The following is a 13,354-nucleotide window of genomic DNA, read 5'->3' on the forward strand; positions in this document are numbered from 1 at the left end:
CAAGATAAATTTTATAGAAATTAGCATCCTAATATTTCTGCATTAATTTTAAACCTCAATTAAAAAGAAACATAGATATAGTCTATAACAAGAAGACATAATCTACTTCAAGGAAACTGAAATTATATCTAGATTGGTGTGCTTAGTTTAGGTGTTTCTAAACTTTAAATTATAAGCTCAGTTCAACTTAGCATATATCAATGCTATAAAAATACAATTAGGTAACATAGAGTGATTGATCCTTAAGTTGCTGAGGAATTCAAAGTCTTGCACATGTAAACATTATATAAGAAAATTATCTGTTACAACAATGACAATAAACTTTGAACGTACATTATTATGACACACACACACACACACACACACACACAAAGGTTCCTCTCTTATCCAAAACATGTCCACAGAATGTTAAAAGCTTTATTAAAGGAGGGAGGACGACTAAAGCTTCAATCCTGCTTAACCCCACCAGTGGTATCCTCTGGTTTAGCTATTGTTTCTGTACCTTCACTTATTGTTTCTGCAGCTACCTGTAACATCAAGTGTTAAGATTCACAAAAGCAACCAGATGTTCAGATTAAAGAAAGTGAATATTCAAGACAGATAGTAAAGCAAACTAATTGGATCATCTGAAATATAACGTAAAAACAATAACTTAAGAGCATTTCATCGGCTAAACTGCTTCAACTAAGAAAAGACTCAACGACGTAAGTAGATAATTTCAGCTTACTTTGGTGACAGTTGGCTTGAAAGGACAAGCTGGAGGAACTCTCGCTGGCTTCCTGTACTCCCATCCGAGCCATCCATACACTTTGGCCTAGTTTTCAAACATGAACAGACAAAAACTCAAGAAACCAACCAATGATTACAAAAAAACAAGACATCTTATACTTAAAACTACTTGCAAGATTCAAAAAAAACATGACCTCTACAGACTATTCTTCTTCTTCTTCTTCCTGATTTAGTTCTATCATTTTATTTCTAAACATGAAACAATCTCCTACCATCCTAATCTCCAAAACTATTATGGTTCCTAACTTTTTTTAATAATAACCCCATGAATCTGATCATTCTTATCGAAGAAAAATCAAACATGTAAGATTATAAACAAAGCAAGATCCAGTTTACCATTAACAAATCAAAGATCCGAGGCAGTAAATTGACAAGCGGGATGAGGAACAGCGGCACCAAACACATTATGCAAACCTGTCGAATGGAATATCATCATCTGTTTTAAAACAAAAAACAAATCCGAAATGGAAGCTGCGAAATTGAACAACGAATCTTACCATATTGAAATTAGGGTTCTTGACTCAGGAATTGGGAATTTCGACAAAAAGATAATCGCAGATGGATCAAAATTTCATCTACTTCCCCGAGTCGTCGCTCTGCTTTATACTTCAAAAAAATATTATTTTCGCTAATATTAATCTTTAATATCTTTAAGAAACAACAAGCGGGGATAGCTCAGTTGGGAGAGCGTCAGACTGAAGATCTGAAGGTCGCGTGTTCGATCCACGCTCACCGCAATAATAAATTTTTTTGAATTTTTTTATATTTTAATTTGGATATGAGACACTCTAATTCATTCAGCGGGTTTGTTCTGCTATCTAAAATGTGTATATATCTCTTCTTATGTTTATTCCGAAGTTTTTTTAATTCCTCGAGATCTCGAAGAAAGTACTCAGCGCTAACTGTTGGTCTTCTCCTTCTTCCTTTGGCGCTCAGTTTCGGACGTCGCCCTAATGCCGCCCCGCCGGCGTTACGCCTTCAGAGGTGGCGGAGTGACAATCGAAGAATTCGATGAAGAAGACGGACACGATTACGACGACGAAGAAGAAGCAGACGACACGGAAGAAGAGGAAGATGAAGAAGAAGAAGACGACACCGAAGAAGAGGAAGAAGAAGACGAAGAAAGCCAAATCAGAGTACATACATCTGTGTCACACACGCCCAGGGCTTCTCAGGAGGAGAGTGAGGAGAAAGAGAAGCAGATAAGGTCAGCAGAAGGAGTTTGCTCGACTTCAGGATCGCAGGAGGAAGAGGATGCGGCGTGGAAACCTAGCGAGGGTGAGGGAACATCGTGCTTGATTTGTATGGAGATTTGGACTAACGGCGGCGATCATCAAGTCTGGTATATATACTCGATTCCACTCATTGTTAACAAATTATTCCATCAATTTGATAATTTAGGACTGTAATTAGATTATTAGGTTTCTTCAATTGATTGCGAAGTGAAACTTATAGTTTCCTTTTGTTTATTTTTTTCCTTGGTGACGATTGAAGCTGTCTTCCTTGTGGGCACTTGTATGGATTTTCTTGCATCAAGAAGTGGTTAAAGCAGCCAAGAAGTGCAGGGAAGGTATGTGTGTGTGTTTGTGGTTGTTAATGTGCTTATCCACATCCCTTTGATGTGTTATTGATGATTGATACATTTATCTTTCTTCTTTTATAGTGTCCCCAATGCAACAGGACGTGTGGTCTTAGAGATGTCCGGAAAATCTTTGCGTCGAGGATTGCTGCAGTAGATGATGACGCACACAAGGTTAGACATTGAGTGTTGTTGTAAGATATATACATGGAAGCTAATTACGGGATCAGAATCTGATTTTCGTTTTTTTTTGTTATGTTCTCACAGAGAATCTTATTCCTGGAGGGTAAATTAAATTCAATCGAACAGAAGGTAAGACACATTACTGTAGTATTCTGAGCTTACTTCTTTAAATTGCTACCTTGCCTCTTGATGTGTTCACTTTATTATGTCATCTATGTTGGTTATGGCTTGTGTTAGACTGTCATTTGATAGTAAATTAGTAACATGTGTGTAGCACTTTGTACTAGTCTCGTAGAGTTTTAACACTCTATTCTTAAATATCTTGTAGAATGCTAGTTGGACTAGCAAAGAAGCTCAATGGAGAAAACGAGAAGCAGAGCTACGATCAGAAGTCAGTAAGCTGAAAAAGGTACAGTCTAAGTGTTCGTTGTAACATGGTCACTATTGGCACTTGTTTCTCTTTTTAGATAGTTCAAGGCTGGAAACTTTGGTTTTGCAGAAGATAGCTTATATGGAAAGCACGACTAATGCTGCACTGAGAGAGTCTAACGTGGCTTCTCAAGAGAAATATACACCTGGTAACTACAAAATAACATGCTTCATGGTTGCAACACACACAGTGGTTTATCTTTAAGTGAAATAATTGTCTGTTTTTGGTTTTCTTGAAATGTGATGCAAATATCTATCTAAACATTTGTAAGTGCATTATATGTAGGTAATAAGATCTACCAAGAACAGAATGGACATGCGCCTTCTTGCAGCTTCAGTCATCAGGTGTTCTATCTTAGTCTCATTGTTTTAGAACTTTTGGCTGTAGTATCGTTTGTGTTTATGTGTCTGATGCACTTTCATCCATTTGATTCGGTAGGGAGAACGGCTAGTTAATGGTGGCCGTATATTTGACATAGATGGTGGTAGGCAGATTTTGTTATTGGCTCGCAGGCTCTCAGGCGTTGGTGGAACGTTTGTGCTTTCGCAAGTAAGTTTGTTATTCTTGGCCTCTTGATTTTTTTTTCTTACACCAAGTGATGCAACTATATGACTTTTTCCAATAATATGTATCTCAGATGAGCCTACATTCGGGTGAGATTGATGACATTATGCTGCCTCCAACAACTAGAGCAATAAAAGATCTTCACATCTCCCCACACAATAATGGGCTTGCAGTTTTCGGCTCTCTAGGAAAAAAGTTATCAGTTATAAGGTTCGGACATTGCTACCTTTTCAGCAAGCTTCCACTCCTGTGGTGATTTCATTGTTGTCCTAATTACCTATCTTTTCAATTGTTCAGCTTGGAGAGCCACAACACTGTCTTATCTTATGATCTACCGGTAAGCTATACAGTCTTTTGACCATCTCTCATGAAATTTGCTTTGAATATGATTTTAGAGGATTGATTTTATGATCACTTTACCTTTTGCTCTTGTAGGCTGCACCTTGGTCTTGCTCTTGGGATCGCAACAGTTCTCACCATATTTATGCTGGACTGCAGGTTTTAATCATTTTATTAATCTTTGCTCATTCCACTTTACCTGCGTCTCCTAACGTTCTTCTTTCACAGAACGGAATGGTTTTATTGTTTGACATGCGTCAAACCATGGGACCATTGGCATCGTTCGCTGGCTTAACAAGCAATCCAGTTCATACTATCCATCATCTCTCTACCAACTCCACTCCAAGTTCTGATGTGTGTTCTCTCTTGTCCGCTTCTTCCATCGGTCTTTGTCAGTGGAACATCAACGGCAGCGAGGGAAGGTGAGGTTTTGTGCTTCTTTCACATGGATTCGTGCTTAGAGAAGTTTTATCAATTCATTTTTTTTTCTTGTGTTTGTTTAGGCCATCATTGGTTCCTGAAACTGGAAACCCAGGAGTTTGCATTTCATCCTCATATTGTCCCTGGAGCGATCATGTCGTTGCTTCTTATAGACCGAGAGTTGGATCCTCTGATGATACAGTCTCTACTCAGCCTACGTTGACTCAAACCGGAGCTAACACCATCGGTGTAGATGGATTCCATGTTTCTCTCAAGAGACGAGGTTTTTGTTTTCAGAAGCTTTCATCCACACATGCTTCCGTAGATACCATCCGTTTGCCAAGAACATCGATTGTAGACTTTGGCGAGGGAGGAAGGAAGCAGCTTTTTGCGTCTTGCGAGGAGTCCACTCGCCAGCTCATCTTGCAAGATCCTTCGACTTTCGCCGTCTCTCAGAGATTCTCGTTGGCGAGTCATCATCCGCTTCAGGACGTGAAATACGCTAACGTGAATGGTTACACTCTGCTCGGTCTCTTGACGGATGATAGATTGCAGCTTCTTAGGAACGAGCAAACATACATGTAAAGAGGCTAACCTGTCCATCGTTTGTATCTCTATCTTTTGGTCTTAGGTGCAGTCTAAGTAGCCAATACTTATATGTAGACATGGATAAATTACTGGCAATGTAGTTGTAAATACGAGTTGCTTAATTTAAAATCTTTTGAATCATTGGTTGATTTCAAGAAATAAATACATGATTTGAAAACCGTACGCAATAAATTGTAAAGAAAATAGCCGCTGAGGTAAAAAGGCAAAAAATAATCCGACCTGCCGGAATCGAACCAGCGACCTAAAGATTACAGCAACAACTACAGTCTTCCGCTCTACCAACTGAGCTAAGGTCGGTCTTGTTATTTGCTGGGTGAGTATAATTACTTAGTATATTTCATTAGAGAATTTAATGGCCTACTTTCATGTAAATGGCTTAGTTTGAAAAATTTGTTATAAAAGTTGTTATTTTCTTTATAGAACATGATACGTAGTGTGAAAAGTCAGAGATGAACGTGGGATGTGGGTTAAGAAAACGTGTATGACCTTGATACGAGCGACGCTATTGGTTGTTGCGGTGTGCGACTGCGATTAGGTGTTTAAACGCACGCACGCGCACTCACTCAGATTGCCCAAAGTAAAGTTGTCATAAAAGCAAAATCATTGGACCGTGACTTGTCTACATAACTATTCATTCGTTAATCCTATGAAAGCGAAGCTTCTTAATAGAATAGATATAGAACTATTATTTGACTGGAAATGAAAATTCAGCATTAAAGTTAATTACGTAGGAATTTATGAGGATCTAATTTCTGCAAATAAGAAAATTTAAAATGAGCAAAGCTTTTGTCTTTCTCAGTTTTATTTTATTTTTATATATAGATTTTTTTTTGTTTTGTTTTTATATCACATTTTAAGATTTTAGGTGGGTTTTATAGATAAATCAAGGTGTGGCAATAAAAGGATGAAACTTTGGAATGTATTTATATATATTTATAAGAGAATTTAAATATCCATAAAGTTCCAACCTTTATTGAAAGAATCTCACATTGTCCGAAACGAATATCTCCTTTCTGTCTCCTTCTTCTTCTTCTCGAGAAGCAATCTAATTGTACTTCCGACGCCATTTTCGAGTTGTCGGAAAAAGGTGAGAACTTTCAGCTTGTCCGAAAGCTCCTGAATCTATGGATACTCTCAATCTGATGAACCATCTCGAATTTCAAAGCATTTGTCTTTTCTCGGTTTACTAGATTCTGAGCTTTGAGAGCATTTTGGATTTGTCTTTTCATTGTTGCCACAGGAGAGAAGAGAGAGATGGAGATCGACAAAGCGATTGGAGAAAGTGATGATAAGAGGTTGAAGACCAAGTACAACAACGCCATCTTCGTCATCAGAAGAGCTCTTTCTCTTTACTCGTCAGCTCTCTCCTCTCTTCTCTTATTGCAAGTCTTCATCTTCAGATTCATTTGTCTTACAAAACTTTGACCAAAGACATGAAGCTAAGCTTTATAACTCTTTTTCTGGTTCTTATGGTCTTTTTTTATTAAATCGATTGGATTGGACAAGACATTAGCAGTTATAAAAGTTTTCTACTTTTTGAAAATTAATGATATGCTTCCTGTCCATTTCTTGTTTGACATGTGTGTGAGTGATCATTGTCAAGATCATTTATTGCAATATCCTTAACTGGTTCTTCAATCTCTATAACTTGTGCAGTATTGAAGAGGTCGCCTTTAGTTTCAATGGAGGAAAAGATTCCACTGTAAGTTCAAAACTGTTTCCTGTTTTTAATCTTTTCTATTCTCCTGAGTAATAGAGTAGTGACTCTCATAATGAACTTTAGGTGTTACTGCACCTTCTTAGAGCCGGCTACTTTTTGCATAAGAAAGAACTCACTTGTTCTAATGGAGGCATATCAAACTTTCCAGTCCGGACCATATACTTCGAGAGCCCTTCTGCCTTCACTGAAATTAATTCATTTACATATGATGCAGCTCAAACGTAAGAGAAAGCTCTGCACTTACCATTTACATTTTTTTTCTGCTGGTTGGTTGGCTAATCATCTTATGCTGTATGGACAGTTATGATCTGCAACTTGATATCATTCGCCAAGATTTCAAATCCGGGTTGGAGGCTTTGTTAAAAGCTAATCCTATTAGAGCTATTTTTCTAGGCGTCAGAATTGGTGATCCTACTGCGGTTAGCTTCACCTTCAAATCTCAACATTCATATTCAAATATTTTGTACAACATGTTAAAAAGTTTGATCATTGTGATTGATTGTTTGTTTCCAGGTTGGTCAAGAGCAGTTCTCTCCTAGTTCCCCTGGATGGCCTCCCTTTATGAGAGTGAATCCTATTTTGGATTGGTCTTATAGGTAATCCTTTTTTTCTCATTCATCATATAATAATAAAGTTTATTGATCTATTCACTTGCACCCATAAAAAGGTTCTTTATTCTGATATTTTTTAGTCTTTTCCTATGCAGAGATGTTTGGGCGTTTCTCTTAACTTGCAAAGTCAAGTATTGCAGTCTTTATGACCAAGGGTACACATCAATTGGGAGTATTCATGATACTGTCCCCAACGCGTTACTGTCTGTTAACGACACCACCAGCAGTAGCAAAGAGAAATTATTCAAACCTGCTTATTTGCTTTCTGATGGGAGGTTAGAGAGGGCAGGCAGAGTTAAGAAAAACGCTTCACTCAAGAATGATGCAGATAGTGATTCGCATAAACATGAGGTGCTTTTGGCCTCGGTCATTGCCGTTGGCGATGAGATTCTGTAAGTCATTATTCTAAGGCTCTTTATTTGTGTCAACAGAACAATAATGATATATATATCTGTTCCATAGCTCAGGTCCGGCACTGTTGAAGACCAGTTAGGACTGTGTCTGTGTAAGAAGCTGACGTCTGTTGGTTGGTCTGTGCAACAAACTTCTGTTATTCGAAATGATGTAAGATTTTTTACTCATTGTTCTTTGTTGCATCAATAAACCAGAGAAAGTAAATCAGTCTTCTCTGTGTTTTTTTTAAACAGATTGATTCTGTATCAGAGGAAGTTGACCGCCAAAGGTCTATCTGTGATATGGTAAGTTCGTTAAAACACATGAGCATAAAATGCAAAGAGAGACTGATAGATTTAATGTGGTTGATGCTTTTTGGAGGTGTTTATATATGGAGGAGTTGGTCCTTTGCATTCAGATGTTACTCTGGCTGGTGTTGCTAAGGCATTTGGGGTTCGCCTGGTAAGTTTCTCTTTCATTTTAAGACAGGCTTGTGGTTAAGATAGTTTGATAATTGCCATAATCACCACTCAGTTGTAGTGTAAGAAGCTGATAAAGTTGGTTTATTCAGGCACCTGATGAAGAGTTTGAGGAGTACCTTAGGCATCTTATCAGCGAGCAGTGCACAGGTGACAGGAATGAAGTGAGTTCAGTCTTGAAAACAACCATTTTAATGGATTAGTATATTTTCAGACAAAATAGCTAAAAACTTATAGCATCAGAGTCGTTTTGATATGGTTTGTACATACATTGTTGTTGCGTATATGGTTCCTCACTAAGTTGATTGCTTTTGTCAATTCAGATGGCTCAGTTACCGGAAGGAATCACTGAACTACTGCATCATGAAAAGCTTTCGGTGCCATTGGTAGGTGCTCTCACAACCCACAACGCCACTTGAAGTCAAGTATCCTTATCCTTCCATACCCATTTGATCACTGATCAATTTATGTAGATAAAGTGCCGCAATGTGATTGTTCTTGCTGCTACAAACACCGAGGAGCTCGAGAAGGAGTGGGAATGTCTGACCGAGCTAACCAAATTGGGTGGAAGTACATCACTCATGGAGCTGTATGCGTCGTCAAGGCGCTTGATGACATCTTTGACAGATGTATGTTTTACCTTTTCAATTTTTTTGCCATGGCCTTGTTGCTACTTCTTTGCTTTTCATGCAAGAATCTGTGTGTAACCAAGACTCATAGTTCCCAATAGATTCATGGTGATGTGTGTGTAGTGACTTTGAATTGTATTTTCTTGAAATGCAGGTTGAAGTTGCAGAGCCTCTAACCAAACTTGGTCTCGAGTTCCCAGACATATACATTGGTATAAAATCTTTGACCTGTCTCAGAGCATCTTAACTCTCTATGCTTAATCTCAATTTTCTTCACAGGGTGTTACCGGAAATCCAGACAAGGTCCTATCATCATCTGCTTGAAGGGGAAGGTACAAACAAACACACAAGATCTGGCTTTCATTTATTTCCTCATTTTTTTCAAGTTTCATAAGTTTCCTTACTATTTTTTTTTTGTTCTACAGGATAATGCACGGATTGACTCAGTCGTGCAGGCTCTATGCAAGAGATTCAAGGAAGGCGTATTCGTAGACATGAAATAGATACATCCATTACAGGTTTAGTTGCCGGTAGAGCATGAGAGGCTGCTTCAGTGTACTGGTCACAGACGATGAGATAAAGAAACCAGAGAGAATAGGATCAGAGTTTAACACTTTTTAAAGAATAATAGTTGCTTTTATATACGTTTATGTTGGCATTCTAATAAGAGACTTGATTTCAGAAACTTGACCCTAACTCTGTTTGGTTTTACAAGGCACACACACATATATATATTTATATTATTACTATTCTACCTTAAACTGTAATTTTTATACTGAGTAGTCTACCCCTAAGCTACAAGAATAGGAGATCATAGGAGAAATCTTGAACTGGATAGTGTTACACTGATTGATAACCGGGATTCGGTTTACCCACTAATTTCAAACGGTTAAAATTGATATAAAACAAAGCTGCACCATTATTAACTGAAGAAACATAGTGTGTCATTAATAATAAACAGAGAAGCCAAAAATGGAAACTCTTGGAAATGAAGCAAGTGCAGGGCTTTAGGGTTTAAGATAGCAGCCGTTTAGGGTTTTTCACTTTCTTTCTAACAATGTCTCATCCCAAAATACAAGTTATTTTTTAATCTAAGCAATAAGAGTAGTTTGTAGTGACAAAATAAAAACTATACACTTTAACTAGAAGATTTTAGATTTAATTAAGTACCAAAGAGAAACTTTTAATTGATTGATAAATTTTGAACATATGGACATAGATAATTGATCAAGAATGACTAAGCTTTGAGCTAAGATAAACTTTTAATTGATTGCCAAAATTGAACATATGGACATAGATAATTGATCAAGAATGATTAAGCTTTGAGTTAGGATGCCAAACAATTCATTTTTCAATTTTCGTAGGCTAAATTACTCAAGTAAATTATTTCACTTCCATGACAACAAGCATATGCTAATCATGCAGCATCAACTTCAATTAACCAAACACAATCAAATATGTATTAATTAAATGTCGAATAAACACTAAACATCAATAGTATCAAGAAATGGATTGTATATACAAGAATGCAAAAAAAAAGAAAAGTAAATGTCTTTTTTTTTAAAGTGAATGTATATACGATATGATCTTACCAATAAGACAATAGTCTTATTGTTTATGTTTCGTTAACCAAAATCGACACAGTCTCAAAACATTGTTGGGAATATTCAGTGTTGCTATCATAGTTGAAGATTTGGAACGTGATCGTTCTTGTTAACGAAGACACTATATGAGATGAAGAGTTCAAATATTTGGCTATGGCTGCTTAAAGATAATAAGAAAAAAAATGTAGGAGTCGATTCTATTGATGGTTGACAAATATAACTGCAGAAAAATATGCAAAAATTTTAAAGTAAAAACTTCACTAAGTTTACTTTTATTTCAATTTGATAATGGAATAAAAATTAAATTACTTGAAAACAGAGATATAAATTTTATTTTTTATTTTAATTTTAAAATATATCAATTTTTAAACAAAACCCAATTCAAATATGAAAGTGTTTTATTCTGAAAAAAATAAAGCGTTGCTCAAAAAAAATGAAACAAATTAGGGATGATTACATGTTACAGTGAAGGCAAAATAAGTTTGATTCTGACTAATAAAGTCAAATTAAACGGGCCGAAAATAACTCAATGGGCTGAGCATAGCTCCGTCATTTTACATCAATTCAATTCTGGTTATAAAGTAACGCGGTCAAATTGTAAACGCCGTTGTTTAACCTCGTTGAAAGGGCCCACCTAGTGATAAGTCCAACTCGGCGGCAAGAAAATAAACAAACTCGCCTACTAATCCAGACCCTTGTGTTATGCATGTCATTAAATATTAAAATACACATGATCAATATAAAGTATGTATCATCATTACCATCATTGTTAAGCACACACCCTCGGTCTATATATATTCCTCCTCCTCTTCCTACTTTTTCGTGTCTTGAAAACATAATATTCTCTCGATCTTTTCCAGTGTATATTCAGAATCAAAAATACTGATTCTATCTACTACGATGGGTGAGGTCAGTCAGTTACTAATCTCCTTCTTCTTCTTATTCTTCACTCTCGATCTCTCTATGTTTTGTTGCTTAACGTTATGGTTAAATTAGCAGAAAAAGGAAGAAACCGTGACGAAACCTGAAGGAGACAAGAAGCCAGTCGATGGTGGTAATAACACCGTCGTGGTTATGAAGCTTGATATGCATTGTGAAGGTTGTGGCAAGAAAATCAAACGAATCTTGAAAAAACACAAAGGTATATATATAGTCATCTCTCTCTATATATATATGAGTTTATGGTGGCATATCTAGTTTTAAACCATAGCTAACGTAAATTCTCTGGTTCTTGTTCAGGCGTAGAAGATGTGAATATTGATTATAAGGCTGACAAGTTGACGGTGGTCGGAAACGTAGATCCCTCGGCGGTTCGTGATAAAGTAGCCGAGAGAATGAAGAGAAAGGTTGAAATCGTCTCTACCGTGGCGCCTAAGAAAGAGGCTCCTCCTCCTTCAGGCGGTGAAAAGAAGGTGGTGGAGGAGAAACCAGCTGAAAAGAAGCCGGCCGATGAGAAACCCGCCGGTGAGAAAAAAGTTGAGATGAAGAAAGACGAAGGAGAGAAGAAAGCTCCTTCTCCTCCTGCTCCACCAAAAGAGGTAATAATAACATCCCTATCTCTGTAATTATTATTTCTTCCATTAAAAACTCTTTTGTCACATATTTAAAAGTATATAAAAATATTTAAGTCCATTTGCTTGTGGTCTTTAACGTGTGTTGCACTTCTAAACCTTTACGGAAATTACACTCGTTCTTATCCAATTCATTGGTTGAAATGTTTTAAAATATATATATTATTACGACTTTTATAATTAAATCAAAGATTAATCATTATTTCTGATGTGATGCAGAGTACGGTGGTTCTGAAAACGAAACTACATTGCGAAGGTTGCGAGCACAAAATCAAGAGAATAGTCAACAAAATTAAGGGTGAGTTTATTATCCTAATCAGATCCATTTTTGAAGCGTTCTTAGTATTAATTAAAATGATACGGTTGGTGATGGAAGATAACGGAAGCAACAAGAGATTAAATATCATTATAATTAGGTTGACCTACCTCTAGGTAGCTTCTCAATTTATTATTTTAGTGAAAACATATCAAATGGTTAGCTATGAAGTGGTTAGCCTAATATATGAGATTAATTTATTATTCTATTAATTACAGTTAGTTAATTAATGGTGTGAATGTTTATTTTATACAGGGGTTAAATCAGTGGCCATTGATAGCACCAAGGACTTGGTGATAGTGAAGGGGATCATTGACGTTAAACAACTCACTCCTTATCTCAACGAGAAGCTTAAACGCACCGTCGAAGTTGTTCCGCCCAAAAAAGAGGAGGGAGCCACCGTGGCAGCTGCGGCGGCTCCAGCTGGCGGGGAGAAGAAGGACAAAGGTGTTGGTGAAAAGAAAGAGACTAAAGATGTTGGAGAAAAGAAGGACGGTGGTGGTGAAAAGAAGAAAGAAGTTGCCTCAGCCGGAGGAGGTGACGGTGGTGCTACGTTGGATGTGAAGAAATCGGAGTATAGCGGTTATGGGTATCAACCTCAGCCCATGTATTACAACCCACCAGGACAAGTGTACGGTCAACAACACTACATGATGCAAGGTCAATCATCTCAATCTTATGTTCAAGAACCGTACGTGAACCAAGGATACGTACATGAATCGTATATGAATCAAGGATACGGCCAAGGGTATGGACAACAAGCACCACCACCACCGTATATGAACCACCAAGGGTATGCAGATCCTTATGCTCATATGCGTGCTCCTGAAATGTTTAGCGATGAGAATCCAAACGGGTGTTCTGTTATGTAAGTGAAATGAGAGGGGAGGAAAGTGTAAATAACTAAGAAATATAGGGAGAGAAAAGGTAGATATGACAAAATTTGTAATACTAAGGATACTTCCGAGTCCGGTAATCTAAACCGGCTACATTAGCCGGGTAGAACCGGTTTTTGAGAGGCGTGGGTTGGGTTTTATATGTTGGTTGGTTTACTCTATAGACTATATAAATAAATATAGTTTCATTTTATAATAAGATTAGATCCTCCTTTGTTTTAC

The 13,354-nt window shown here is 37.1% G+C and overlaps 4 protein-coding genes and 2 non-coding genes across 7 annotated transcripts; 4 read left to right on the forward strand and 2 right to left on the reverse strand.

The window, feature by feature from the left end:
* Window positions 1-255: 255 nt before the first annotated feature.
* LOC106424064 lies at window positions 256-1,440 on the reverse strand. The gene is made up of 4 exons (XM_013864803.3): window positions 1,287-1,440; window positions 1,126-1,203; window positions 728-814; window positions 256-527 (listed from the first exon to the last, which is right to left on the reverse strand). The coding sequence occupies exons 1-4, from the start codon at window positions 1,287-1,289 to the stop codon at window positions 447-449; spliced, it is 249 nt and encodes an 82-aa protein (XP_013720257.1). The 5' UTR covers window positions 1,290-1,440; the 3' UTR covers window positions 256-446.
* Window positions 1,441-1,453: 13 nt separating this feature from the next.
* Window positions 1,454-1,526, forward strand: TRNAF-GAA. Its single transcript has one exon. It is a non-coding gene; the product is annotated as a tRNA-Phe (tRNA).
* A 109-nt stretch (window positions 1,527-1,635) lies between these two features.
* Window positions 1,636-5,033, forward strand: LOC106424062 (E3 ubiquitin-protein ligase RFWD3). Its single transcript, XM_013864801.3, has 13 exons — window positions 1,636-2,131; window positions 2,284-2,359; window positions 2,453-2,542; window positions 2,636-2,680; window positions 2,880-2,960; window positions 3,051-3,129; window positions 3,267-3,325; window positions 3,420-3,530; window positions 3,619-3,755; window positions 3,843-3,882; window positions 3,981-4,043; window positions 4,113-4,306; window positions 4,388-5,033. Exons 1-13 carry the CDS (start codon window positions 1,743-1,745, stop codon window positions 4,887-4,889), a joined length of 1,866 nt encoding a protein of 621 aa, XP_013720255.1. The 5' UTR covers window positions 1,636-1,742; the 3' UTR covers window positions 4,890-5,033.
* A 93-nt stretch (window positions 5,034-5,126) lies between these two features.
* On the reverse strand, window positions 5,127-5,210 carry TRNAY-GUA. Its single transcript is given in 2 exon segments — window positions 5,127-5,162; window positions 5,174-5,210. It is a non-coding gene; the product is annotated as a tRNA-Tyr (tRNA).
* Window positions 5,211-5,849: 639 nt separating this feature from the next.
* LOC106423950 (FAD synthase) lies at window positions 5,850-9,494 on the forward strand. Its single transcript, XM_013864693.3, has 16 exons — window positions 5,850-6,000; window positions 6,154-6,268; window positions 6,570-6,615; window positions 6,697-6,854; window positions 6,935-7,052; window positions 7,147-7,229; window positions 7,340-7,636; window positions 7,712-7,808; window positions 7,892-7,942; window positions 8,019-8,099; window positions 8,209-8,280; window positions 8,440-8,502; window positions 8,590-8,745; window positions 8,900-8,957; window positions 9,025-9,077; window positions 9,171-9,494. The coding sequence occupies exons 2-16, from the start codon at window positions 6,168-6,170 to the stop codon at window positions 9,246-9,248; spliced, it is 1,512 nt and encodes a 503-aa protein (XP_013720147.1). The 5' UTR covers window positions 5,850-6,000; window positions 6,154-6,167; the 3' UTR covers window positions 9,249-9,494.
* Window positions 9,495-11,064: 1,570 nt separating this feature from the next.
* LOC106360591 (heavy metal-associated isoprenylated plant protein 6) lies at window positions 11,065-13,331 on the forward strand. 2 transcript variants are annotated; one of them, XM_013800211.3, is made up of 5 exons: window positions 11,065-11,258; window positions 11,349-11,490; window positions 11,589-11,887; window positions 12,140-12,218; window positions 12,492-13,331. In XM_013800211.3, the coding sequence occupies exons 1-5, from the start codon at window positions 11,250-11,252 to the stop codon at window positions 13,106-13,108; spliced, it is 1,146 nt and encodes a 381-aa protein (XP_013655665.2). In that variant the 5' UTR covers window positions 11,065-11,249; the 3' UTR covers window positions 13,109-13,331. The 2 variants fall into 2 exon arrangements, with proteins under 2 accessions (XP_013655665.2, XP_013655664.2); XM_013800210.3 differs by having other exon boundaries at window positions 11,123-11,258; window positions 11,346-11,490.
* Window positions 13,332-13,354: the final 23 nt, after the last annotated feature.

The sequence above is a fragment of the Brassica napus genome, chromosome C2 (genome assembly GCF_020379485.1).
Source record: "Brassica napus cultivar Da-Ae chromosome C2, Da-Ae, whole genome shotgun sequence".
NCBI lineage: Eukaryota > Viridiplantae > Streptophyta > Magnoliopsida > Brassicales > Brassicaceae > Brassica > Brassica napus.